The sequence below is a fragment of the Lepus europaeus genome, chromosome 16 (genome assembly GCF_033115175.1).
Source record: "Lepus europaeus isolate LE1 chromosome 16, mLepTim1.pri, whole genome shotgun sequence".
Lineage (NCBI taxonomy): Eukaryota > Metazoa > Chordata > Mammalia > Lagomorpha > Leporidae > Lepus > Lepus europaeus.
In genome coordinates this window covers 89,179,627-89,204,660 of record NC_084842.1, presented here as the reverse complement: position 1 = coordinate 89,204,660, position 25,034 = coordinate 89,179,627, and the positions used below count along the sequence as shown (strand labels likewise).

The 25,034-nt window shown below is 65.3% G+C and overlaps 2 protein-coding genes across 2 annotated transcripts; one reads left to right on the top strand and one right to left on the bottom strand.

The window, feature by feature from the left end:
* Positions 1 to 2,171: 2,171 nt before the first annotated feature.
* Positions 2,172 to 25,034, bottom strand: TRMT44 (tRNA methyltransferase 44 homolog). Its single transcript, XM_062213190.1, has 11 exons — positions 24,533 to 25,034; positions 24,021 to 24,135; positions 22,126 to 22,345; positions 20,135 to 20,203; positions 19,044 to 19,151; positions 17,920 to 17,991; positions 15,095 to 15,201; positions 13,523 to 13,706; positions 11,957 to 12,293; positions 8,099 to 8,215; positions 2,172 to 2,719 (listed from the first exon to the last, which is right to left on the bottom strand). Exons 1-11 carry the CDS (start codon positions 25,032 to 25,034, stop codon positions 2,514 to 2,516), a joined length of 2,037 nt encoding a protein of 678 aa, XP_062069174.1. The 3' UTR covers positions 2,172 to 2,513.
* Positions 4,788 to 6,239, top strand: LOC133774900 (zinc finger protein 835-like). Its single transcript, XM_062212881.1, has 2 exons — positions 4,788 to 4,910; positions 4,989 to 6,239. Exons 1-2 carry the CDS (start codon positions 4,809 to 4,811, stop codon positions 6,237 to 6,239), a joined length of 1,353 nt encoding a protein of 450 aa, XP_062068865.1. The 5' UTR covers positions 4,788 to 4,808.

Sequence of the window (25,034 nt, the reverse complement as noted above, 5' to 3'; positions counted from 1 at the left end):
CCTGCCACCCGTGCTACCCAACGCGGGCCAGGCCCTCCTAGGTCCTCAGTTTTCCCATCTGCGTACTGGGAACATTGGCCATGTGGATACCACCCTGGACCAACCAGAAGCCAGGGCAGCCGAGGGAGGCACCTGAGGCTCATGGCCCACCCCTCCCAGGGGGACTCTCCAGGTGGTCCAGGACGGGGGACCCTGGCACTGTCCATGGGCCCTGCCTCCCCTGTGCACCCCATCCCAGCCCCTGCATCCCCCAAATCCTCACAGGGGTCCTGGCTCCCCCCTTTCCGCGTGGACACGGTCCTGGGTGCCCGTACCCCCATGTGACAGCCTGGCCACTCAGCGCAGGACAGCACGGCAGCAGGGGCAGAGCGAGCACCACGTGTGACGTCCCCCCAGCGTGCCCACACACGGTGCGGACGGGGGGACCCAGACCCCACCCAGGGTGCAAGGCCCGCAGTCTGAGGGGACAGGCAGTGGGCACTCAGGGCCGGCCTGGGCGTCATGGCTGCCCTGGCACCAGGCAGCCGGGAGGCCGTGGGGGAGGGCTCTCATGCACTTGTGCCTGGCGGTGGGGACCCACACACTGGCAGAGGCTACGCCGTCTCCCACAGGGGCACCTCTGCCCGGCTGCCTGGCGGCCGGTGGCTCAGCCTCAGGCTGGTGCCGCCCCCCCACTCAGTGACCCTCGTGGCCGAGGTCTGTGGGGACCCTCGTCCTGCCTTCAGGGCGTCCCCGTGCCCCCGCCCCCTTGAATGGCCCCTGGTCTTCTGGGCTCAATGAGAGAAACCCCAGAGCCCTTGGGACTCGCTGGTGGGACGCGGCACCCATCACCCCACTTCCCTCTTGGGCAGCAACCCCTGCCCCGGCTCCCCTTCCTCCGTGGGGAGGCCCCTCTCCTGGGGAGCCCTGGCCACCCCGTTGACGGTGCGGAGGTCCAGCCTGCGAGGCCCCGTCGCTCCCGGCGAGCCTGGGCCTGGCGCCAGGTTTACTGCTGGGCTGCACCTGCACCTGCGCCTGTCGCTGCTCCGCCTTCCTCTCGCCCGGTGGACCTGGCTCTAGGCGTCCGGCTCCGTTTCTAAAAATCGTCCAGGAGCAAAACAAGCCGGCTCCGTGGCAGCACAAGACAGCCGGCGGCCACCACGTCTGACAGCCTCCCGTGGACAGATGGGACCAGCCCAGGCACACCTGCCAGGCACAGGGGATCCCGAGGGACCCTTGGGCCCAAACCCGGGAAGTTCCCGGCCAGAACTGAGAGGCCCCCTTGCCCTGGGAGCCTGCTGTGACAGCAGCCAAGTTCTACCGTGTGCCTGTGCCGCCGGGCTGTGCCAGGGCTCCCAGGCCAGCCCCGCGCCGCCATCCGGGGACCATACAGGGCTCTGTGGCCGTTCTCTTCGCTCTGCTGACGTATGTGGAGAACAAAGGGAACAGCAGCAAGGCAGAGCCCGGGGCAGGCTCCCCGCGCCGTGGCCCAGACAGGCGAACAAACCGACAGCTGCATGGCCCAGACAGGCGAACGAACCGGCAGCTGCGTGGCGCCGGGGTCGGGATCTCCAGCGCACTCGCCAGGGCAGCTGTAACCACGAGGCCCCAGCCCTGCTCCGGAGCTCCCTGGGTGGGGGCTCGGGACACGCCCCGTCTGCCACACGGGACCGGAAAACAAACAGAGGAAAGTGCACGTTTCTAAATTGGTCGACTCAAGCAGACCGGCCGCGGCGTCTGTTTTCCCAGCCGAGGGAAAAGTGGGTAAACACGTCCAGGAGTCGGACCCACGCGCACTGCTGATGGGGAAAGAAAAACTCAGGGGAACTGGGGCGGCCGCGGCCTCCTGCTCTCCCCAGGGCTGGCGCGCGGGCCTGCGGTGCTCACCATCCTCGGGGCCCCCTCTCAGCACCCCTTTGCCGAGCTGGGCACTGGGGCCAACAGGGCTGTGGGCGGGGCCACGCGGGGCGCACGTGCAGGTGTGGCCTCAGCGGCTGAGCGAGCGGTGATGCGGCTCCTGCGGGGGCACCCGGGACGGCGACCGTGGGTGCCTGACGCCTGCTTCGTAAGGGGTCGGGCGTCACTCAAACACCAGCTGAACTTGAGCTGGGGCAGGCGGAATGTCGCCTGCGACCCACATCGCTTAAGGGTTTTTCTGAAAAGGGAGCTTTATGCGGGACCTCTTTTTAAAAAATTTTTATTTATTTGAAAGCCAGAGTAGGAGAGGCGGGGCGGGGGGGGGGGTCTTCCATCGGCTGCTTCACTCCCCAACTGGCGCCCGTCACGGTGGGACAGGTGTGTGACACAGCTGCTCTGGCTTTCAGACAGAGGCCACAGTGACTTCCAGGAGACCGCCTTTATAGCGAGCCCAGCACCCGCCTGGGGTCCCGGGAACCGCGGCCTCTCATCTCCAGGGCTCGTGAGCCACTTCCATGCCGAGCCGGGTGGCGTGGGGAGCGGGGAAGCCGGTCTGGATGAGACGGCTCCGGGCTCGGCCGCCCCGGCCAGGCCACTGCTCACACAGAGCAAACAGCTCACGAAAGCTGCTTTTTCTTCTTGGGGGTCAGGGATGGCCGCAGCTCCCCGGGCCCGTGGGCAAACGGACAGCGGTGGGCGGGCAGGACACAGCCATCGGGGTGGTGAGCGAAAAACCAGCAGGTACGCGTCTTGTAGGCATCCGGCCGCCTCTCCTGCGGCCTCTCTTCCCGCCAGTCTCGGAAGTGCACCCTGCCGTTCACGACTGCGGGGGGGAGAGCAGACAGCCGGGAGTCACCCCCACACAGGTACACAAGGAGGGGCCAGATCCCAGGCAGGGAGGGGCTCGCGCACACCCACGGCACAGGAAGAAGGCTGGAGGCCAGGGCTGGGCTGCCCGGGCACGGCAGCGTCGTGGGGAAGGTGCCGCCAGGCCCCGGCTCTGGTTGGGCTCAGTGTCGTCTGAGGTTCAGCGTCCTCCTGACCCCTGGCTCACTCCCCAGGACCCCCAACAGCCGGGACCAGGCCACGCGGAAGCTTGGACTCTGCTCGGTCCCCACATGGGGACAAGGACCCAAGGACTTGAGCAGTCACCTGCTCTCCCGGAGTGCTGGAAGTGTAACTGGGACTCGAACCAGATTCCCGACAGGCTACGCGGGGTCCGGCTGCCAGGCTAACCAGCAGCTCAGTCCCCCTCCCCAGGACTACCATCTTCCTACACAGGAGAGGGAGACAGCGAGGAGGGAGCGGGGCAGAGGTCCCCACACGGCCACAACGGCCAGGGCTGGGCCAGGCTGAGGCCAGCAGCCGGAACTCCACGCTGGTCCCCCACACGGGTGGCAGGGGCCCAGGCATTCAGACCATCGCTGCCCTCCCAGGATGCACACTTGCAGGGAGCTGGATGGGAAGTGGAGCAGCCGGGACTCAAACCAGCACTGCGCTCCATGGGCTGCAGCTTGACCCCGGTGCATGTCTGCCGTCCCCACCTCCAGCCCAGCCTCCCGCACCTCACAGCCGGAAGCAGAGGCGCAAGCTCAGAGAGGTGCCGGGCTGCACTCGGGGGCACACGAGGGGCCCCCAGAACTCCCACACCAAGCCTGGTCCTGGTCGGCCCCCAACAGGAGGAGGCGCCCATGTCTCGGTCTGGGAACCTCCATGGTGGTCTAGGGTGTCCCCACAGCCCCAGGAGCAGGCCCAACCCCTGGGGCCCGGCACCCGCATGCCGAGGAACCCCCCGCCTGGCCTGGGGCTCTGGCACGCTCCAGAGACGGCAGGAGAGCAGGGGGCTCGCTAACGCCAAGGATGGCCCGGCCCCTCCCCCACGGCCCACAGCTCCTGGGCGCCCCGTGCTGCAGGGCCAGGGAGGATCGGGTTGGGGGAGGGACGCCCGCGAGGGGTCTGGCACCGCCAACACGGGCGGCTGGCTGTCGTCTGCTCCCAGCCCGAGGCCCATCCCGGGCAGGCCCGTACCCCCCCGCACCACAGGGGGCGCCCTCCCCAGCGGACCACCCAGAGCCTCCCTGCAGCTCTGTAAGCCAGCACCACAGGGATGAGACGCACGCCTCCCCGGGGCCCTTGGCTGCCTCCCCGGCCGAGTGCCCGGACCTCAGCCACAGCGCCCGGGCAACTGGCTGAGACCGAGGACAGCCCCGAGATGGGGCCACCCAGGCGGCTGCCGGCCAGCGCCAACAGCGGTCTCCAGAGCCGCAGCCCCCACGGGGCCTGGCCCAGAGGTTTCCCTCGCACTCACCGCACCCCCCCCCCCACAGTGGCCGTGCTGGCACAAAGGCAACCGCGTCACCCCCCCCCGCCCCCCAGGAGACCCAGGCCCCTCCGCAGACTCCTAACACCTCCCGCCCCAGACACACCGACGCCCGGGCACACTGGCAGGGGAATCAGAGAGCTGGTGAGACCAAACCCCCATCTGTGCCCAGGCCAGCGAGGCGGGGAGGCCCCGGGCACCGGCCGGGCTTAGCGGATGGGAGCTCTGCGATGGGGGCGAGACGCCGGGCCGCTGCCCCAGCAGGGACTCAGCCGGGGGCCCAGCCCCTCCGCAGGGGCCCTGCCTCAGCCGCCGTCCTGTGCCCACCCAGAGCTGCTGGCGCCCGCAGCACCTACCAGGCTGCCTACAGCAGGGCCACCCAGAGGCCGCCGAGCTCAGCCACCCAGGACACGGGGCCGCCCAGGCAGCGGGCGTACGAGCGCAGTCTGTGCTTCCTCCCCGCCCACACACGGCCGTGCGTGCACACCTGTCTTCTCATACATACAGAGTGTGCACACCTGTCCCCTCACACATACACACATGGGGCAGGGTGTGCACACCTGTCTTCTCACTCACACACACACACACACACATGGGGCAGGGTGTGCACACCCCTCCTCTCTCTCACACACACACGGGGCAGGGTGTGCACACCTGTCCTCTCACACACACACACGGGGCAGGGTGTGCACACCTGTCCTCTCTCACACACACACAGGGCAGGGTGTGCACACCTGTCCCCTCACACACACACGGGGCAGGGTGTGCACACCTGTCTTCTCACTCACACACACACACACACATGGGGCAGGGTGTGCACACCCCTCCTCTCTCTCACACACACACGGGGCAGTGTGGGCACACCTGTCCTCTCACACACACACACGGGGCAGGGTGTGCACACCTGTCCTCACACACACACACACACACGGGGCAGAGTGTGCACACCTGTCCTCTCTCTCACACACACACACGGGGCAGAGTGTGCACACCTGTCCTCACACACACACACACACACGGGGCAGAGTGTGCACACCTGTCCTCTCTCTCACACACACACACGGGGCAGGGTGTGCACACCTGTCCTCTCTCTCACACACACACACAGGGCAGAGTGTGCACACCTGTCCTCTCACACACACACACACACACGGGGCAGGGTGTGCACACCCCTCCTCTCTCTCACACACACACGGGGCAGTGTGTGCACACCTGTCCTCACACACACACACACACACGGGGCAGAGTGTGCACACCTGTCCTCTCTCTCACACACACACACGGGGCAGAGTGTGCACACCTGTCCTCACACACACACACACACACGGGGCAGAGTGTGCACACCTGTCCTCTCTCTCACACACACACACGGGGCAGGGTGTGCACACCTGTCCTCTCTCTCACACACACACACAGGGCAGAGTGTGCACACCTGTCCTCTCACACACACACACACACACGGGGCAGGGTGTGCACACCCCTCCTCTCTCTCACACACACACGGGGCAGTGTGTGCACACCTGTCCTCTCACACACACTCACAGGACAGTGTGTGCACACCTGTCCTTCCACACACACATACACAGGGCAGTGTGTGCACACCCCTCCTCTCTCTCTCACACACACACACGGGGCAGGGTGTGCACACCTGTCCTCTCACACACACACGGGGCAGTGTGTGCACACCTGTCCTCTCTCACACACACACGGGGCAGGGTGTGCACACCTGTCCTCTCTCTCACACACACACACACACGGGGCAGGGTGTGCACACCTGTCCTCTCTCACACACACACACGGGGCAGTGTGTGCACACCTGTCCTCTCACACACACAGGGCAGTGTGCACACCTGTCTTCTCTCACACACACACAGGGCAGAGTGTGCACACCTGTCCCCTCACACACAGGGCAGTGCGTGCACACCTGTCCTCTCTCTCACACAAACAGGGCAGCACACACACACCGTGCTCACACACACACACCCAGTTTCCACATGCAGTAGCACATGCACACCTATTCTGACACACAGGGCAGTGCACACCACTCACACACAGTGCAGCACACATCCCTGCCCTCACACACACAGGACGCCTGTGTCAGAGCCCCAGGGCTCCCATGTGAGAGCTTGGACGCCCATGTCACAGCCCCAGGACGCCCGTGTCACAGCCCCAGGGCTCCCATGTCACAGCCCCAGGGCTCCCGTGTCACAGCCCAGCACGCCCGTGTCACAGCCCCAGGGCTCCCATGTCACAGCCCCAGGGCACCCGTGTCAGAGCCCCAGGGCTCCCATGTCACAGCCCCAGGGCACCCGTGTCACAGCCCAGCACACCTGTGTCACAGCCCCAGGACGCCCGTGTCACAGCCCCAGGGCACCCGTGTCACAGCCCCAGGGCACCCGTGTCACAGCCCCAGGGCTCCCATGTCACAGCCGCAGCACACCCATGTCACAGCCCCAGGACGCCCGTGTCACAGCCCAGCACACCCATGTCACAGCCCCAGGACGCCCGTGTCACAGCCCCAGGGCACCCGTGTCCGCACCGTGCATCCTGGCTGCTCTGTTTCCCACCCAGCTCCTTGCTCTCGCACTTGGGAAAGCAGTGGCAGACGCTCCATGTGCCTGGGCCCCTGCCCCTGCGTGGAGGCCCGACTCCTCCCTCCTAGCTTTGGCCTGGACCACTACAGCTGTTGCGGGCATCTGGGGAGCAAACCAGTGGATGGAAGCTCTATCACTTTGCCTTTCAAATAAATCAACGTTAAAAACACAGAAAGTGGAACCATTCTAGGCCCGCACTGTGGCACAGCAGGGAAAGCCTCCACCTGGCAGTGCCAGCAACCCAAGTGGGCGCCAGTTCACGTCCCAGCTGCTCCACTTCCGATCCATCTTCCTGCCAATAACCTGGGAAAGCAGTGGAGGATGGCCCAAGTGCTTGGGCCCCTGCACCCGTGTGGGAGACCAGGAAGAAGCTCCTGGCTCCTGGCTTCGGATCACCCATCACAGCCATCTGGGGAGTGAACCAGTGGGTAGAAGACCCTCTCTCTCTGCCTCTCAAATAAGTAAATAAATATTTAAAAAAAAATAAAAGGAAAGTGGAACTACTCTAAGAACAGTTTTATGTAATTGCAAAAGAGGGGAAAGCCGGAGGGCTGAGTACCCAGAATGCCACGCTGGCATGGGGGCACAGGTGCGCGGGTGCGCAGCACAGATGTCGTGCTGATGGGGGGGCCCAGGTTCGTGAGGGCGCAGGTGCACGGGCGAGGGCCCAGGTGCGCGAGGGCCCAGGTGTGTGAGGGCACAGGTGCACAGGCCGGGTGCCGTGCTGACGGGGGAGGGCCCAGGTACGTGAGGGCGCAGGTGCACGGGCGAGGGCCCAGGTGCGCGAGGGCCCAGGTACGTGAGGGCCCAGGTGTGTGAGGGCGCAGGTGCACGGGCCGGGTGCCGTGCTGACGGGGGAGGGCCCAGGTGTGTGAGGGCCCAGGTGCACAGGCCGGGTGCCATGCTGACGGGGGAGGGCCCAGGTGTGTGAGGGCCCAGGTGCACAGGCCGGTGCGTTCTGACGGGGGAGGGCCCAGGTGCACAGGCCGGGTGCCGTGCTGACGGGGGAGGGCGCAGGTGCACGGGCGAGGGCCCAGGTGCGCGAGGGCCCAGGTGTGTGAGGGCCCAGGTGTGTGAGGGCACAGGTGCACAGGCCGGGTGCCGTGCTGACGGGGGAGGGCCCAGGTACGTGAGGGCGCAGGTACACGGGCCTGGTGCGTGCTGACGGGGGAGGGCCCAGGTACGTGAGGGCCCAGGTGTGTGAGGGCCCAGGTACATGAGGGCCCAGGTACGTGAGGGCCCAGGTGCACGGGCCGGGAGGGCCCAGATGCGCGGCGCGGTGCCTTACCTTCGAACACCTGGTGGCTGTTCCGCAGCAGCGTCTGCAGGCCCCCACACTCGCGCTTCAGCCTCTGCAGCGTCTCCGTGTCCAGTGCATGGGCGACTTCGGCCAGGGCACGGCTCTCTGTGGAGAAGCGGGGTCCCCCCGGCACAGGGAGCTGAGCAACCCATGAACCGCCCGGCGCGAGTCGCCTCTGCTCTAAACGCCCGTCGGGCACCGCGTGATTTAACGGTGCTTGGCCCACGCCCACTGCGGCCACGGCCAGGCAGGCACCGGGAGCACAGTGCTGGCTCGGGGGCTGCGCACCCTTCCCTCCGGTGACCCAAAGAACGCGGCTGTGCCCGGCCAAGGTGTCACAGGATAGGAAGGGAGGCGGGGCCAGAGCAGCATGGGGACCCTGCAGGGCCTGAGCCCTCGTGTGTTGGCAGCACGTGGAGACACAACGGAGCCACAGCGGGCACAGAGGTCTACACAGCTCACAGAGGTCTACACAGCTCACGAAGGCGTCTACACAGCTCACAAAGGTCTACACGGCTCACAGAGGTCTACACAGCTCACAAAGACCTCTACACAGCTCATAGAGGTCTACACGGCTCACAGAGGTCTACACAGCTCACGAAGGCGTCTACACAGCTCACAAAGGTCTACACGGCTCACAGAGGTCTACACAGCTCACAAAGACCTCTACACAGCTCATAGAGGTCTACACGGCTCACAGAGGTCTACACAGCTCACGAAGGCGTCTACACAGCTCACAAAGGTCTACACGGCTCACAGAGGTCTACACAGCAGGCACAGAGGCAGCTACACAGCTCACAGAGGTCTACACGGCTCACAGAGGTCTACACAGCAGGCAGAGATCTGTACACGGCCCCACAGCGGGCAGTTAGTCTCCTGCACCTACACTTCCCACTTTGAGGACCTGCACGCTGTGGTCAGTAACCCTAGTGACGATGAGGTCGGCTCATTAGCAAAACCCCAAATAAGTGAGCTGGAAACCGGTGTCGTGAGAACCTGCTCGAACCCCACCTGCCCCTCCAGCTCCAGCCCCACCCCCACGGCAGCAGAGACCCAGGGATGGGGCTGCTGGGCGGCCCAGCGCCCGGACGCTGCCTGTTTTAACCCTGTCTCCCAAAGCCCAGCAGCGCACAGGTCCACTCAGCGCCTCATCCCCGTCAAGTCCGAGGCTCAGAGAGAAAAATGACGCCTGCCCAGCACCCCCTGCCCACCTGCGGCTCTGGAGGCGGGACAGAGCCCAGATGAGCAGGCTGGGCGGGCGGGTGGGCTGTGACACGACCCCCAGGGGCCAAAGGGTCATGAGACCACCTCCATCCCTTCCTTCAGAGCACGGACGGGGACACACGGGCTCCCAGAGGCAGCGGGGCCCACCACGGCCCCTGCACAGGGCAGCTCCGCCTGCAGCCACACTGTGTGCCACAGCTGCGAAGGGCCAAGTGCACCAGGGTCTCCAGGGTTCAGAACTTTCAGCTCCACCTTGGCCCCCAGGACCCCTACCCATCCCCGCTTTGCCCCTGTGCTGACCCCGCCCCCAGGACCCCCGCTTTGCCCCTGTGCTGACCCCGCCCCCAGGACCCCTGCCCCCCGCTTTGCCCCTGTGCTGAGACCCCAGCCTCAGGCTCCTTCCTCGGTAGTCTGGCCCCAAGGAGCCTCCTGTCAGTGGGACAGCCCAGAGCCCCGAACCCTGCTGGCCCGTCTGAGGGCCCAGCCCCTGGTCAGTGCCACCTTGGCCAAATGCCCGGGCCTGGGCCCTGCGGGGGCATTTCTGAGTGGACGCTATCAGGTGCATTCTGGGAGGACAGGAGGCTCTGCCGTGTTGCCCACAGGCGAGACCAGCGGGGTCAGTGCAGGAGGAACCCTGAGCGGGAACCTGTGACCAGGCCCAGGTGAGGAAGACGCAGGGTGGAGAGGAAAGGTCGCCGCCCCTCCCTGATCTGTGCCCCTGAAGGGCCAGCCACGTGGTTGTCGCCCGCAGGCTGGGCAGGCAGAGGGCTGAGGGCTGGGTCTCCCGGCCCCCTCCCAGAAGCAAGCCTGCGGCCATCCCCACCCGGGAAGCCCCACAGCGCCCTCTGGTGGCCGAAGCCGGCATCCCTGTGGGATGGAGCCTTGGCTGGGAAGCGTAAACAAAAAGAGCCACCTGGGCGGCGCTATGGCTAAGGCTCCGCCTGGGGTGCCGGCATCCCATACGGGCACCGGTTCGCGTCCCGGCTGCTCCACTCCCCATCCAGCTCTCTGCTGTGGCCTGGGGAAGCAGTAGAAGATGGCCCAAGTGCTTGGGCCCCTGCACCCACATGGGAGACCAGGAAGAAACTCCTGGCTTCAGATCGGCGCAGCTCCAGCCATTGCGGCCAACCATGAAACATGGAAGACCTCTCTGTAACTCTACCTCTCGAATAAATAAAATCTTTTAAAAAAAAAGAGAGAGAGACAGCGCGACCTGATACCACCACCACCAAGTGACACTGGGCCCAGACTCTCAACTTGATCCTGAGAGCCATCAGAGGCCGTGTCCCCTGCTGTGAGAGCCATCAGAGGCCGTGTCCCCTGCTCCCCGAGAGCCATCAGAGGCCGTGTCCCCTGCTCCCTGAGAGCCATCAGAGGCCGTGTCCCCTGCTCCCTGAGAGCCATCAGAGGCCGTGTCCCCTGTGCCCTGAGAGCCATCAGAGGCCGTGTCCCCTGCTGTGAGAGCCATCAGAGGCCGTGTCCCCCTGCTGTGAGAGCCATCAGAGGCCGTGTCCCCTGCTCCCTGAGAGCCATCAGAGGCCATGTCCCCTGCTCCCCGAGAGCCATCAGAGGCCGTGTCCCCTGCTCCCTGAGAGCCATCAGAGGCCGTGTCCCCTGCTGTGAGAGCCATCAGAGGCCGTGTCCCCCTGCTGTGAGAGCCATCAGAGGCCGTGTCCCCTGCTGTGAGAGCCATCAGAGGCCGTGTCCCCTGCTCCCCGAGAGCCATCAGAGGCCATGTCCCCTGCTCCCTGAGAGCCATCAGAGGCCGTGTCCCCTGCTCCCTGAGAGCCATCAGAGGCCGTGTCCCCTGTGCCCTGAGAGCCATCAGAGGCCGTGTCCCCTGCTGTGAGAGCCATCAGAGGCCGTGTCCCCCTGCTGTGAGAGCCATCAGAGGCCGTGTCCCCTGCTCCCTGAGAGCCATCAGAGGCCATGTCCCCTGCTCCCTGAGAGCCATCAGAGGCCGTGTCCCCTGCTCCCTGAGAGCCATCAGAGGCCGTGTCCCCCTGCTGTGAGAGCCATCAGAGGCCGTGTCCCCTGCTGTGAGAGCCATCAGAGGCCGTGTCCCCTGCTCCCCGAGAGCCATCAGAGGCCGTGTCCCCTGCTCCCTGAGAGCCATCAGAGGCCGTGTCCCCTGCTCCCTGAGAGCGATCAGAGGCCGTGTCCCCTGCTGTGAGAGCCATCAGAGGCCGTGTCCCCTGCTCCCTGAGAGCCATCAGAGGCCGTGTCCCCTGCTGTGAGAGCCATCAGAGGCCGTGTCCCCTGCTCCCTGAGAGCCATCAGAGGCCGTGTCCCCCTGCTGTGAGAGCCATCAGAGGCCGTGTCCCCCTCCTGTGAGAGCCAACAGAGGCCACGTCCCCCGCTGATCACGGGCATTCTCGTGTCTTGGGGGTTTCAAAGAACAACCCAGTCAGTCTCCCAGGGATCTCACCGTGTACACGTGGCCCTGGCACCTCCTGCTTCCTGTGGGGCCATGGGAGCCCTGACCCTGAACGCCTTGTAGGGCCCCTCAGGGCCACACTGCCCTCCCCTTGCCTTGGCCTTCCTCCCCACATGCCCCGAGGTCCACGTGCACTCACGGACAGCTCAGGCCACGCAGCGAGCACGCGCGGGCCGGACACTCACCTCCTCTGTCCCAGGCTTGCACAGTCCCGCTCCGGGCGCCTCCGGGGCTCAGCGGCCTGCCCCGCAGCAGCAGGCTGGCCACCTGCAGGACCACGCGGTCGAGGAAGGCACGAGGGAGGCCGGCGCAGTTACGCACAGGCTCGGCCTGCTCTCTGGGCTGGAATCCAGGCAGCCAGGGCCCTCCCGCCTCCCCGGCTCCGTGGCCGTCGGGGTGAGCAGGGCCGCGGGCAGCCGGGGAGGGCTGGCCCTGCCTGCCACGGATGTAGCGGGCCCGCTGCTCGTCCAGCTCGGCTTCCGCGGCGGCCGGGTAGGTCCTGGACCGCCCGATGAGGCAGACCTGCGCCGAGGAGAGCACAGTGAGTGGGGGCGGGGGCTCCTGCCCCGGACAAGCACCAGAGCTTCCGACGCCTCTCATGAGAAAACCCTCACCTGAAAAATGACCACTGCGCCTAGAGCCGTACGTCTGAAACGCACGAAGTCTGCAGTCCTTAAATTACATTTTTAAAAATTGTAAAAAGGAATTTTATACAAAATATTTTTTCAAGAAAAAATTCACTTCACTTAAAAAAAAGTTAACACTATAAGTGACTTAAAAATAAACAACAACAAAACCCACCACAGTAAAAACCTACAAAACCCCATCGCTCAGCCCCTCCCGTCAGCCCACCAGTACCGCCCTGCTCTGGACCCCAGGATGCTGGGGGGGGGGGGGGCACGGTCCTGGCCTTGCCAGAGCGAGATCAGGCGGGGCCAGGGCGCCCAGCGCAGCACTGGACGGGCACAGCGGGCCGAGCTGTGCTCACTTCTCAGGGCGTGCAAGCGAGCGTGCGCTGTGACCCGTCCCCAGAGAGCAAGGCCCGGCCCACGGTGCATCAGAACACCCTGCTCACGACTCCCTCTCTGGGCAGGAACGCCGAGCCAGTGAGCGCTGACGGAGGGGGATTCTCACCGCCATGGCACGGCGGCACGCTACAGCCCGGCTGACACCTGCCGTGTGTGGCCCTAAGTCCCCTGTGCTGGGAGCAGAGCGCGCCGGCCACACTGGCATCTGACAGCCCCACCACACGGCCCCGGGCAGCCGTGGCGGTGCCGGGGGTTGGGCAGCTGCCTGGGGTGTCGCCCACCACAGTGGCATGCCAGACCAAGTCGCAGCTGCTCTGCTTCCAAGCCCCTCCCTGTTAACGCCACGGGAGACCTGGATGGAGTTCCAGGACCCTGGCTCCCGTGTGCGGCCACTTGGGGAGTGAACCATGGATAGAAGATCTGCCTCCTTGTCTGTCCCTCTGCCTTTGAACAAATAAAAAATGTGCAACCTCCTTTAATAAAAAAACAAAGCAAACAAGAAAACAGGCTGACGGAGACCACGCGGTGAATGGCCCCGTGACAACAGCACCAGCCCGCCGAGCCGGCCTTCCCACCCAGCCCCCACCTGGACACTTCCCAGCGGAGAACCCAGGGCAGGGTCTCACCCTCCACAGGCCAGCCCGGACGCCGCCAGCCGAGGCCAGCCAAGGCCGGGGACGCCGCAGGCCGGCCCGCCCCACCCCGCGCGGCGGCCACACGCACCCTCTTGGTGGAGGGAATCCTCAGGCAGTCTTCCTGCACGTGGAAGCCGCAGGCCACGCCCACCTCCTGCACGAAGTCCAGGTACTCCCGGTACTGCGTCTTCTGGCTCTGCCGGCGGCAGTACTTGCCGGCGAAGTCGAAGAAGCAGCAGGGCAGGACGAAGAAGCGGCAGTCGTAGGAGGACCTGCCAGGGCAGCGGGCAATAGCCGGTCAGCAAGGGCCACAGGACCCTGGGGATGACACTGCTCTTCTGTTAAACCACGAGGCACCGCCTCCCCCCGCCGAACCCGCCCGTTCATCGCTGCTCACATCGGTCCCTGGGACTCGGCTCAGCAAAGCCCGTGTCAGAGGCAGACACACGGACCAAGTGAAGACAGCCCGGGGGCCTGCACGGTGGCGTGGCAGACTAAGCCTCCGCCTGCAGCGCCAGCGTCCCACAGGGGCGGTGGTTCGAGTCCCGACTGCTCCACTTCTGACCCAGCTCCCTGGGAGTACTTGGGCCCTGCACCCATGTGGGAGCCCTGCACCATGTGGGAGCCCCGGAGGAAGCTCCTGGCTCCTGGCTTTGGCCTGCTCTGGCCCTGGACGTGGCAGCCGTCTGGGGAGTGAACCAGCGGATGGAAAGCCCCCACCCCATATTTCTGCCTTTCAAATAAATAAATAATCTTCCTAAAAAAGGAAAAGTTTAAATTATAGATAACATTAAAAAAAAAAAAAAAAAAAAGGGCTGAGCCCTGGGCGGCATCGTTGGCTGCGAGGTCCCAGGTGCTGGAGACTCCTCCCGGCGCGGAGTGGGCAGCGCTGAGGCCTCCCACGGTGAGGGGACGCTGCCCTGAGGTAGGGTCTGCCTGTGGGGACACGTGCTGCCGCCACGACAGTCCCTCCTGTCACCAGAGACACCTCCCAGCCTGTGGCAGCCACGAGCCCACAGGAGACACCTCCCAGCCCCGTGGCAGCCACGAGCCCACAGGAGACACCTCCCAGCCTTGCGGCAGCCACGAGCCCACAGGAGACACCTCCCAGCCTTGCGGCAGCCACGAGCCCAGAGGAGACACCTCCCAGCCCGTGGCAGCCACGAGCCCAGAGGCCTATGCGCGTCCTTATGCTCGCCAGGAGCAGAGGACAGAGTCAGATACCAGCAAGAGGCCACGCTGACACCCACACGCACTGCCGTCAGCAACTCGAGGGGAAAGCCGCCACCCGGCACGTCGGCACCCCGCGTGGGCACCAGCTCCAGTCTCCGCTGCTCCAGTGTCAACCCGGCTCTCTGCAAACGGCCTGGACAGGCAGCGGAAGATGGCTCAAGTGCTTGGGGCCCTGCGCCCATGTAGGAAACCAAGATGGAGCCACTGGGTCCTGGCTGGGGGTGGGGGCAGCCTTAGCTGCTGTAGCCTCTGGGGATGTAGGATCACGGTCTATGCCTCCTGCTCTCGCTACCGCTCCACCCTCCAAATAAATGAGTAAAGTTTGGGAAAACAGCTTGAGTTCACCCCACGTCCTCGCAGCCCCGCGCGGCCGGCGGCTTCCATCGTGGGCAGCGCGGTGTAGACAGAAGCGCTCCCTGCCACTCACCTGGCCGCAATGACAGGTATCCATGGCGTGAGCTCGTCGGAGTGGTTGCCGATGAGCCAGTCCGTGCCGGGGAAGAGGGTCTCGTCGCTCGGCGTGATGGCGGCTTCCTGAGTGACACACAGGACAGGCACGCTGCAGCACCGCCTGCTGCACAGCCCCCACCCCATGTCACTGCGGCCGCGGAGGGGACCGTGCTGCCCGCGTCGGCAAATGCCAGCCCCCTTCAGGGACACGGCCGGAGAAACACGCCGCACTTTGCCAAGCCTCATCTCCCGGACAGCAAACAACGTGGTGCACAGCCACGGGCGGGACGGGCAGAGCGTGGAGGAGACGGCGCCAGGCGGCGAGCCGGAGGCTGACTTGGGGGCCCTTCCGCCCACACCCCACGGTCCGCAGCGATGGCAGCCAGGGAAGATGGCGGCAGGGCGCCGCGCCCGACAACCTCCGTGCCAGCCAGGACGGCTTGCTGTCAGAGCCAAGCACTCGGAGGGTACAGAGACTTTCCGATAACTGGCCGGCATCCACAGGCGTGGTGGGCACAGGGAGACCCCCACGGCCACTCACAACCGAGCTCCTGTGAGCCGTGGAGGGTGCCCTGGGGTCTGCGGAGGGGCCAGAGCAGGGCCCCCTGGGCAAGGCTGGTCCGTACAAGGACACGGGCACACACAGGGGCCTCTGCACCTCAACTCCTGCTTGGTTAGCGGTGTGCACCCCCATCCGCAGGGCCGCCGGCGCTCGGGAAGCCCTGCCCCACAGCCCGCACACACGCACTTCTCATGCCCACTCTCTACAGGGCTCGTGGGTGGCTGGATGCGGTACAACAGATGCTGCACAACCACCCGTGGTGCCATCCTGCCAACACAGGCTGAACAAAGGCCAGCTGCTCAATGAGAAAGCTCCACCCGGCACTGCGGACACAGCGCGCTGCCACGCTCCTGCTCACGTGGCGCTTCCTGTGGCCGCCACAGCGTGGCCACGATAAGCAGCGGCTCTGTGGCGCGGCCTGGCCTGCACCTGTTTGTGGAGGTGGGGAGGAGCGTGCCTTGGGCCACCACCTGCTCTGTCCTGGCCCTCGCACGTTGAGAGCAAAGCTGTGGGGTTGCAAGCACCAGGAGCCAGGCAGGGTGTGGCTGAGCCGAGGCAGGGCGGGGAACCTTCCGTCTGCCCAGCGCGCCGAGCGAGCCAGCACCTGACTCGGGTCTCAAGCCAAGCAGAGGGCCTGCCCAAGGACTCTACCTGGCTTCCCCTGGGGACACGGGGGATTCTGACACCAGCCATGTCACTCCAGAGCCCAGGCTGCTTGGGTGTTAGGACCCCTACAGAGCGCACACACGCAGGGTCCTTGGAATGTCCCGGGAAACGCGCACTCAGAGAGACGCAGCTGACACCCTGGCTCGGCACGTTGGGCAGCTGCCTCTGGTGCTGGCGTGCAGTATCAGAGCGCCGGTGCGAGTCCTGGCTGCTCCACTTCCGATCCTGCAGCCTGCTAACCCATCGGGAAGGCAGTGGAAGATGGCCCAAGTACTAGGGCCCCTGTCGCCCACGTGGGAGCCAGGATGGAATTCCTGCTCCTGCCTTCGGCCTGCTGTAGCCATGGAGGGCGTGAACAGCAGGTGGAGGACCTCTCTCTGTGAAACTCTGCCTTGAAATGGAGCAAGGGTGGGGAACGGCCACCTAAGGCCCATGTCTGGCCCTGCCAGGGCATCCGCAGGTGCGGCCCAATAGACTTCAGCAGGCTCATGTGTAACTTGCTGATGTTGTATGGCGCATGAGTGATGTTACAAATACCTGAACTGGAGCCAGCACTATGGCGTATTGGGTCAAGCCTTTGCCGGCAGAGCCAGCATCCCATATGGACACTGGTTTGAGTCCCGGCTGCTCCACTTCTGATCCAGCTCTCTGCAATGGCCTGGGAAAGCAGTAGAAGATGGCCCAGGTCCTTGGGTCCCTGCACCCGTGTGGGAAACCAGGAAAAGGCTCCTGGCTCCTGATCAGTCCCGGCCCCAGCTGTTGCGGTCATTCAGGGAGTGAACCAGCGGATGGATGATCTTTCTCTCCCTCTCTGTAACTCTGCCTCTGCCTCTCGAATAAATAAATCTTCGAAAATTAAATAAATAAATGCCTAACTGGCACTTGGCAGAAGGTTCCCTCTCCAGAAATTAACGAAAAGAGTCTTAAAAAAGAAAATACCGTGCATGGATTTCAAAACTTTGTGACTAAAATACACACTTTTTATTCTACTTCCAGGAACTTCTGAACTCTCCCCGTGCCCGCGGAGCCTCCTGGCTCACCTGGCTCTGTGAGACTCCAGCGTGAACCCTGGACCCAGAGTGAAGCCACCAAGGAGACCCCGCCCCCAATGCCGCCCCCCAGCAAGGCGGTTCTGGAAGGGCCAGGCCGGCAGGAACGCGAATGAGGGGGCAGCACCATGGGCGTGGAGCTCCCCCCACTCCCTCACAGCCCCTCCCGCCAGTATTCACAGCGCTGGTCAACAGCCCACCCCCACAGATGAGACCCTGAGGTCTGGCCACAGCCGGGCGGGTGCTGACGCGACAGGGCCCTGGGCAGTGGGCGCTGCGTGGCAGGGAGGCGGCTGCCCCACGGCTGCCCTGTGGCCCGGGCACTTACAGAGGGAGCGGGGGCAGCCAGCACGGCGCGTCCTCCGCCCCCACGGCAGCCATCCCACTCCCACACAGAGGCAGCTCCGTCCAGGGGCCGCCCCGCCCTGCCTGGGACCCTCCTCACTTCACAGCGAGTGTTTCTGCCCCAGGGACCCACACAGAGCCACACGCGTGCAAACCGCGGCCCCCGGGAGAAGCCTGTACCTCTAACCGCGTCTGTGGTCCGTACAGCTCCCAGATCTTTCTCCTCCGGACGTCGATCCCTCTGCCCGGATGCTGTAAGTCGGGATCCCAGGTTAGCGCTGCATCGCGATGAGCCCGCAAGGACACCGAGTACCAGGCACCGCCAGCCGCAGCTGTGCCAGAGGCCCTGGGCGTCCATGCCGGCACAGGCCCAGCTCCGCGGCCGCTGGACAGGCTGGTCAGAGCCTGGGTCACCAGCAGGCACCAGGAGCTGGGAAAGGGAGTGGACGGAGCACAGGGGCCTTGGTCTGGGAACGGTCCGGGGCCAGTGCCCCAGGGACGCGGCCTAGGGGTGAGCCCATCTCGGCTCAGTCAGGGCAGGCTGCCGGGCCCCAAGCTGTCCAGGACCACACCTCCTGACGCCCAGGGGTCTCCAGCAGGGTCGCAGCCCACGAGCACGCTGCTCGCAGGGCCGTGATCACAAACCCTCCCTGCTCTCGGCCTGCTCCTGCCTGTGCTGAACGGGAAGACTGCAGAGCCGGGAGCCAGGGCCAGCGCCACGCCGGTCCACGCGGGGCCTCCGTGCGGGTCACTGCTCCCTCCAGCCAGATCCTGAGGCTTCCGAAGGGAGCCCGCCCTGCAGTGCTGGGTTCAGGAGGAAACCTGCCACCCAGCACTCGTCTGCGGGGTCCCTTCCCGAGCCTACACGTGGTGTCCTGTGACCCCCACCCAGGCTGACGAGGTCGCCGGTCTCCCTGGGGTTCATGTACGCCTTCTCAGAGTTACGTGTCCGGGCTGCTGGATGCCTCAGCAGGTCCAGCCGCCTGCTTGCAACGGTGGCACCCGTACAGGTGTGCTGGATCAACCTCGGCAGCTCCACGTCCCAGCCAGCTCCCTGCTGTGGCCTGGGAAAGCAGCGAAGGACGGCCCAGGAGCTTGGGCCTCTGCACCCGCGTGGGCGACCCGGAAGAAGCTCCTGGCTCCTGGCTTCAGCCTGGCCCTGCCCTGGCTGTTGCTGCCATTTGGGGAGTGAACCAGTGGATGGACAACCTCTGCCTTTCAAATAAATATTAACACCGACACCGACAGGCCAGCCACTGGCTCTGGCCGGCCCCGAGCGTCCCAGCGGAGTCCAGCAGCCTTACCCCCTCGCCGCTGAGGATGTGGGCCAGCAGGCCGTTCCCACAGCCCAGATCCACGAAGGACTGCTTGGCCACCACGCCCCTCTCCGCTCGCTCCTCCTCCCACAGGATCTAAGCAGAGAGAAGGCAAAACCGCGTCAGCCGGGATTCTCCCTGCTCCAGAGGAGCTCGGCACACCCCGCCAGGGGCACAGCGAGGCCTCGCCGGGCTCCGTGCCTCGAGGGAGCAGTGTGCGGGCAGGCAGCACAGAGCCGGGCTCCGGCCCTGACCGCGGCCACCGAGGCTGCCTGTGTGCCCCAGATCCACGTCTGGGGGCACCTGGGGCAGGGCTCCAGGTTGCATCCGCTGGTTCATGCTGTCTCTACAGCCTTTAAGTTCTGCAAACTCGGATAATAAAAACCTCTTATTTCTAAACAGTGCGAGAATTACAAGCGGAAAAATAATGAGGGGCCAGCGCTGTGGCCCAGTAGGCTAAGCCTCTGCCTGCAGTGCCGGCATCCCATATGGGTACAGGTTCGAGTCCTGGCTGCTCCACTTCCCATCCAGCTCCCTGCTGACGACTCGGGAAAGCAGAAGACGGCCAAGTGCTTGGGCCCCTGCACCCCCATGGGAGACCTGGAGGAAGCTCCTGGCTCCTGATCAGTGCAGCTCTGGTCACTGTGGCCATTTGGGGAGTGAACCAGCGGGTGGAAGACCTCTCTCTCTCTCTCTCTCTCTCTGTCTCTCCCTCTCTCTGTAACTCTACCTCTCAAATAAATAAATGAGTCTTTAAAGGAAAATTGAAGACTATCTGATACAAACATCTGCTAGGTAAGAAAATCAAGAGTATTAAGTTAGAGGGCGTGCCCACACCTAGCTGGTTAGCAAGCAAGGGGGAGAACGCTAGAATCACCAGAGACTGGGCTGGACGGCGCATGCGCCTTGGTGGGGACAGACAACCGGACTCGGCTGACACCTGCAGCCCAGCTGCCTGACTCCAAGCTGCCTCTCCCCAGCACAGGCACACAGGGCTGCGGCACCGCCAGCTGCAGGTCTGGGGACCGCTCCCCACCCGCCCGGGCCGTGCCACGCCACTCACACACACGCGCTCTTACCAGCAGGTACGTGGCAATGGCCACATCTTCGTAGACGAACTTCTCGGGATCCGTGACCTCCGGCCACACCTGTGTTTTCAAGAGCACACGTAAGTTGTTCCATCTCCCCACCGCTGTACAACACTCAGTTTTCCCAAAACCCAAAGTAAACCGGACTCATCCCGCAGGGAGACACACGGCTCATTACCAAGGACACGAACTCACGGCTGGTCTCGCCCGGCACGGACTACACAGTCATTAACACTGCTTGTGTGTGACAGCACAGCTCACACACATCACGAAGCGAGATTTTGGGGCCGGCCTGTGGCACTGTGGGCTGGGCCTCTGCCTGTGGTGCCAGCATCCCATATGGGAGCCAGTTCAAGTTCCAGCCGCTCCACTCCCGATGCAGCTCCCTGCTGTGGCCTGGGAAAGCAGTGGAGGATGGCGCAAGTCCTTGGGTCCCTGCACCCACGTGGGAGACCTGGATGAAGCTCCAGGCTCCTGGCTTCAGCATGGCCCAGCCCTGACCATTGCAGCCAATTGGGGAGTGACCCAGCGGATGGAAGACCTCTCTCTCTCTCTGTAAACTAACTCTGAAAAAAATAAATAAATCCTAAAAAAAAAAAAAAAGGTGCTCAGGAGAGGCCAGAGGCCACCAGAGGAAACTGCTGAGTGACAGGGAACCAAAGGCCAGTGAGGGGCCCAGGACTGGGCTCAGGAGACCAGCGCTCAGCAACCGGGGCCTGGAGCTGCCTCTGTGTCCCCCTCCAGCCAACAGGGCCCTGTGCTTCCCGACTGGGGAACACCTGCACGGGGGAGGGGAGAGGACACACACACCTGCACGGGGGAGGGGAGAGGGACACACACCTGCACTGGGGGAGGGGAGAGGGACACACACCTGCACTGGGGGAGGGGAGAGGGACACACACCTGCACGGGGGAGGGGAGAGACACACACACCTGCATGGGGGAGGGGAGAGGGACACACACCTGCACTGGGGGAGGGGAGGAGGGGCACACACACCTGCCCTGGGGGGGAGGGGCACACACACCTGCACTGGGGGAGGGGAGGGGACACACACACCTGCCCTGGGGGGGGAGGGGCACACACACCTGCACTGGGGGAGGGGAGGGGACACACAGACCTGCCCTGGGGGGGGGTAGGGGCACACACACCTGCACTGGGGGAGGGGAGGGGACACACAGACCTGCCCTGGGGGGGGAGGGGCACACACACCTGCACTGGGGGAGGGGAGGGGACACACAGACCTGCCCTGGGGGGGGGGGCACACACACCTGCACTGGGGGAGGGGAGGGCACACAGACCTGCCCTGGGGGAGGGGAGGGGCACACACACCTGCACTGGGGGAGGGGAGGGGACAAACAGACCTGCCCTGGGGGGGGAGGGGCACACACACCTGCACTGGGGGAGGAGGGGAGGGCACACAGACCTGCCCTGGGTGGGGCTCAGGCCAGAGGCCTCACTGAGGCTGACCCTTGCACTCCCAGTGCCGTGCACCTGCTCTTTAAGAACCGTCCCACTGCTCAGGGTTTTTAAAGCTGGACAAAGCAGCAGTACTTCTGAAGACTGGACAGTTAACAAGGAAGTGCTGGACACGGCGGCCTGGGTCTGGGAGAAAGGGGCCAGGTAACCTCGGGCGCACAGGGCAGCAGCGACCGCCGAGGGCCCCGGCTGAGCTGTGGCTTCTGCGGCTGTCATCACACTGGTTAGAGGAAAGCACTGTGAAATCTGACCCTTGTGGAGTACGGCCTTTCGTACCTGGGCAGTAACCAACTCAGCGTTCCATCACTGCTGGCTGGCTGCCTCCGCTCTCTTGGGAAAAACACCACAGAACAGACCCACCCTCGCTCAGCAGGTGCGCCCAGGCTCTTGCTGTGGGTGCCCCGAGCACACCCAAGTGCAGCCACGCGGGGAGCCGACACCCGCACCCACGTCCCACCAGGAAGCTCCCGGCCACCCAGCCGCAGCCTGGCCGGCGCGAGGATCACCTTGACCATGCCTCTGTACTTCTCCTTCAGGGCCTGGTAGGTGCTGCTGTACTTCTCCACGGGGACGAGCGACAGGGTGGCCCTGAAGTCACTCTTCCTGCTCTGCACAGACCACCTGGCCAGCCTGGCGGGCAGCTCCTCTCCCAGCCAGCTGGGGCTGGGGTAGACCACTCCGTCCGCATGCCATCTTTCTGGACAGAAAATCAAAACAGATATGAACCTTTAAAAGTAAGAGAGAGGTGAGTAAGCGGGTGACTTTCACTTGAGTTTAGATTACACGTTTATCTACCAAACAGAAGCTCGGGCAATACAACCACAGGACAGAGAACAACCCAGACGAAGTGCGGGACTCTAAAGACACGTTTGCCAAGCAGGAGGAGCCCTGTCCTGTAAACCCGGCTCAAAACGCAGCGAGTGAGACCCCGCGTGAGGCCAGCATGAGCAGGATGGAGCACGCGTGCGTTGCTCCACGCACACGCCGGCCAGATTCTAACTCCTGGCTATAGCACGTTCAGGGGTGCGGCCCGAACGCTGCCACGGCTCGGTTCTTGGGAATGAACGTGCTGATGGGGCAGCCCCCATGGTGCAGAGGGCGCAGCCCCCGTGGCAGCCCATGACCTAGCTACGGGCCTGGCGGCGGGCCCGTGGAGGGGACAGGGTCAGCTAAGGTCCTCAGTGGGGAAGGCCCCCAAGAGCAGGAGGGCTCTGCACATGCACGGCCCCGCCCTGCCCTGGGCTCTGTAGCAAGCTCACGAGGCCCTCTTCCCTGGGCACAGCTGGGAGGCGGGTGAGAGCCGTGGCTCCAGGCTCTCCGTCCCCAGATGTTGCCCCAGCCTGGGTCAGAGCCCAGGAGCAGGCGGGGGAGGGCGCCCACCTTCGGCCTCTGGCCCAGCCGCCTCCTGACCCTGAAGCTGGCCGGACTGCTGCAGGTCCAGCACTGAGCCGGGCGGTGCCCATGCTCTGCCCACAGGGCCTGTCCTGCTTGTCCCCGGCCAACTCTCTCCTCAGCCACTCGGGCTCTCTGCCGACGTTCACGCCCCCGTCCCCAGCCACTTGGCCCGAGTCAGCACAGCCAGCCTCAGGCCCCGCCTGGGCGCCAACCCCTCTTCTCCCGCCAAACGCCTGGGCCGGGGGAAGCCAGGAGCAAAGAAGGCGACGCCAGGTGTCCATTTCATTTGTGCCCAAACAGGATGAGAGGCGCCTGGCCCCGAGGGGCAGTGGTCAGGCGGGGCCGCAGCAGGAAACGCCAGCCTGGACAGACGGGGAGCAGCCAGGCGCCACACGTCCGGGCTGGGCAGGAGTCCCCAAGGCTGGCGTCTGCTCTCACCCTGCCTTGGGGTGGGCCCCAGGGCAGGCCAACCTCCCCAGTCCCTGCCTGCCCGGTCCCCAGGGCCAATTGTGGGAGACAGCAGGTCCCTCAGAGACGCGGGGACTCCTCAACCCATTTCCTGGGCGGCAAGACTGAGGCCATGGAGGCCGTGAACTAACCAAGATCACACTGCTGATGGGGAGAGCCGGGGTGCCTGACTCTGAAACCCAGTCTTCCTCCCGCCTCCCTCTGCTTCCCATCCCAGGAAGCCCCTCCCAGGGAGACAGTCAGGACCCCCAGACTGGCCCAGAAGTCCCAGCCACACACATCATCGAGGCCCTTCCTCCGGCCCTGCGTTAAAAACTACGGCAGGGGAACCGACGACACGCCGGGCTCCGCACCGGCCCGTGCCGCAGAGATCGGGGCGCCTGTCAACCCCGAGCGCCCACGACAGCGACAGGCATCACAGAGCGGCCGCGAGCCCCGTGGGGACCCCAGGCCCTCAGCCTGCCGCCAGCCCGAGGGACCCCGTCCCCGGGAGCTCTGAGAGCCCCCGGCCCAGAACAGGCATGGCGCCAGGTCTCACCAGGCCTCTTCGCTCTGACTGAGCTCAACCCGATACACGTTGCTCGTCCGCACCTCCGGGCTCCCCTCGTCTTCCTCCTCCAAGGGCAGGAAAGTCACGGCTCCGTGCGGGACATCTGCGGGCGCACAGGACAGCGTCAGCCGCTGGGGCGGCGCGGACACGAGCCACGCCCGCAGCTCTCCCGGGAGCCGGCCCCCTCGGCGGCCCCCTCGCCAGCAGGGACCCTTCCTGCCTCACTCACGGCTGCAGCCCGGGCCTGGGGTGAACCACGCCCCCGGGAAGAGCCGGCGACGGGGCCCTGCTCCTGACCTTGGCTTCGTGGCAGCTGGGTCTGGGAAAGCAGGCGTCTCCCGCAGCCCCCTAGGCCAGGGCTGCAGGGCGCGGGGAGGGCTTGTCACTCCGCCTTGCAAATAGATAAACAAAAAGCAGCCCGGCCAGCCGGCTCGCAGCTCCCCGGCCCCGGGTCCCGCCCTCGGACCCCAAGCCCTTCCGCGTCCCGGGAGCGGCCTCACCTCGCACGACCAGCTCTCGCCGCGGAGCGGGAGGCGGGCGACGCGGGCCTGCTTTGGGGACCAGCGTCCTGAGCACCAGCTCGACGTCCAGCGGCGCCTCTGGCCGCGACCCCGCAGCCGAGCGGCTGAGAAAGGCCAGCAAGTCCGCACGGCAGCCGGCCAGGCCCGCGGAAAAATCGTCCCAGAGCGCACGCAGGCCCGCGGGCTCGCGGGGCCGCCCGGGGTCTCCGGCTGGCGGCCGTCGCGCACGCCGGCCCCCGGGCCCCTCGGGGTCGCGGCCCGCCGCGGCCGGCTCCTCCGGCTCGGGGCCTGCGCTCGGCCGCGGGCCACAGGCCTCGGCCCGGGGCAGGACGGCGCTCCGGCGGGCCTCCACGCGGGCGCCGCACAGCCGCTTGTTGGCCACCTGCGGCCTCTCCAGCCACACGGCCACGGCCTCCCAGAAGCCCCCCGGGAGCCGCGCGCCGGGGTCCGGCACCGCGACACGGCCCACCTCCCGCGCCAT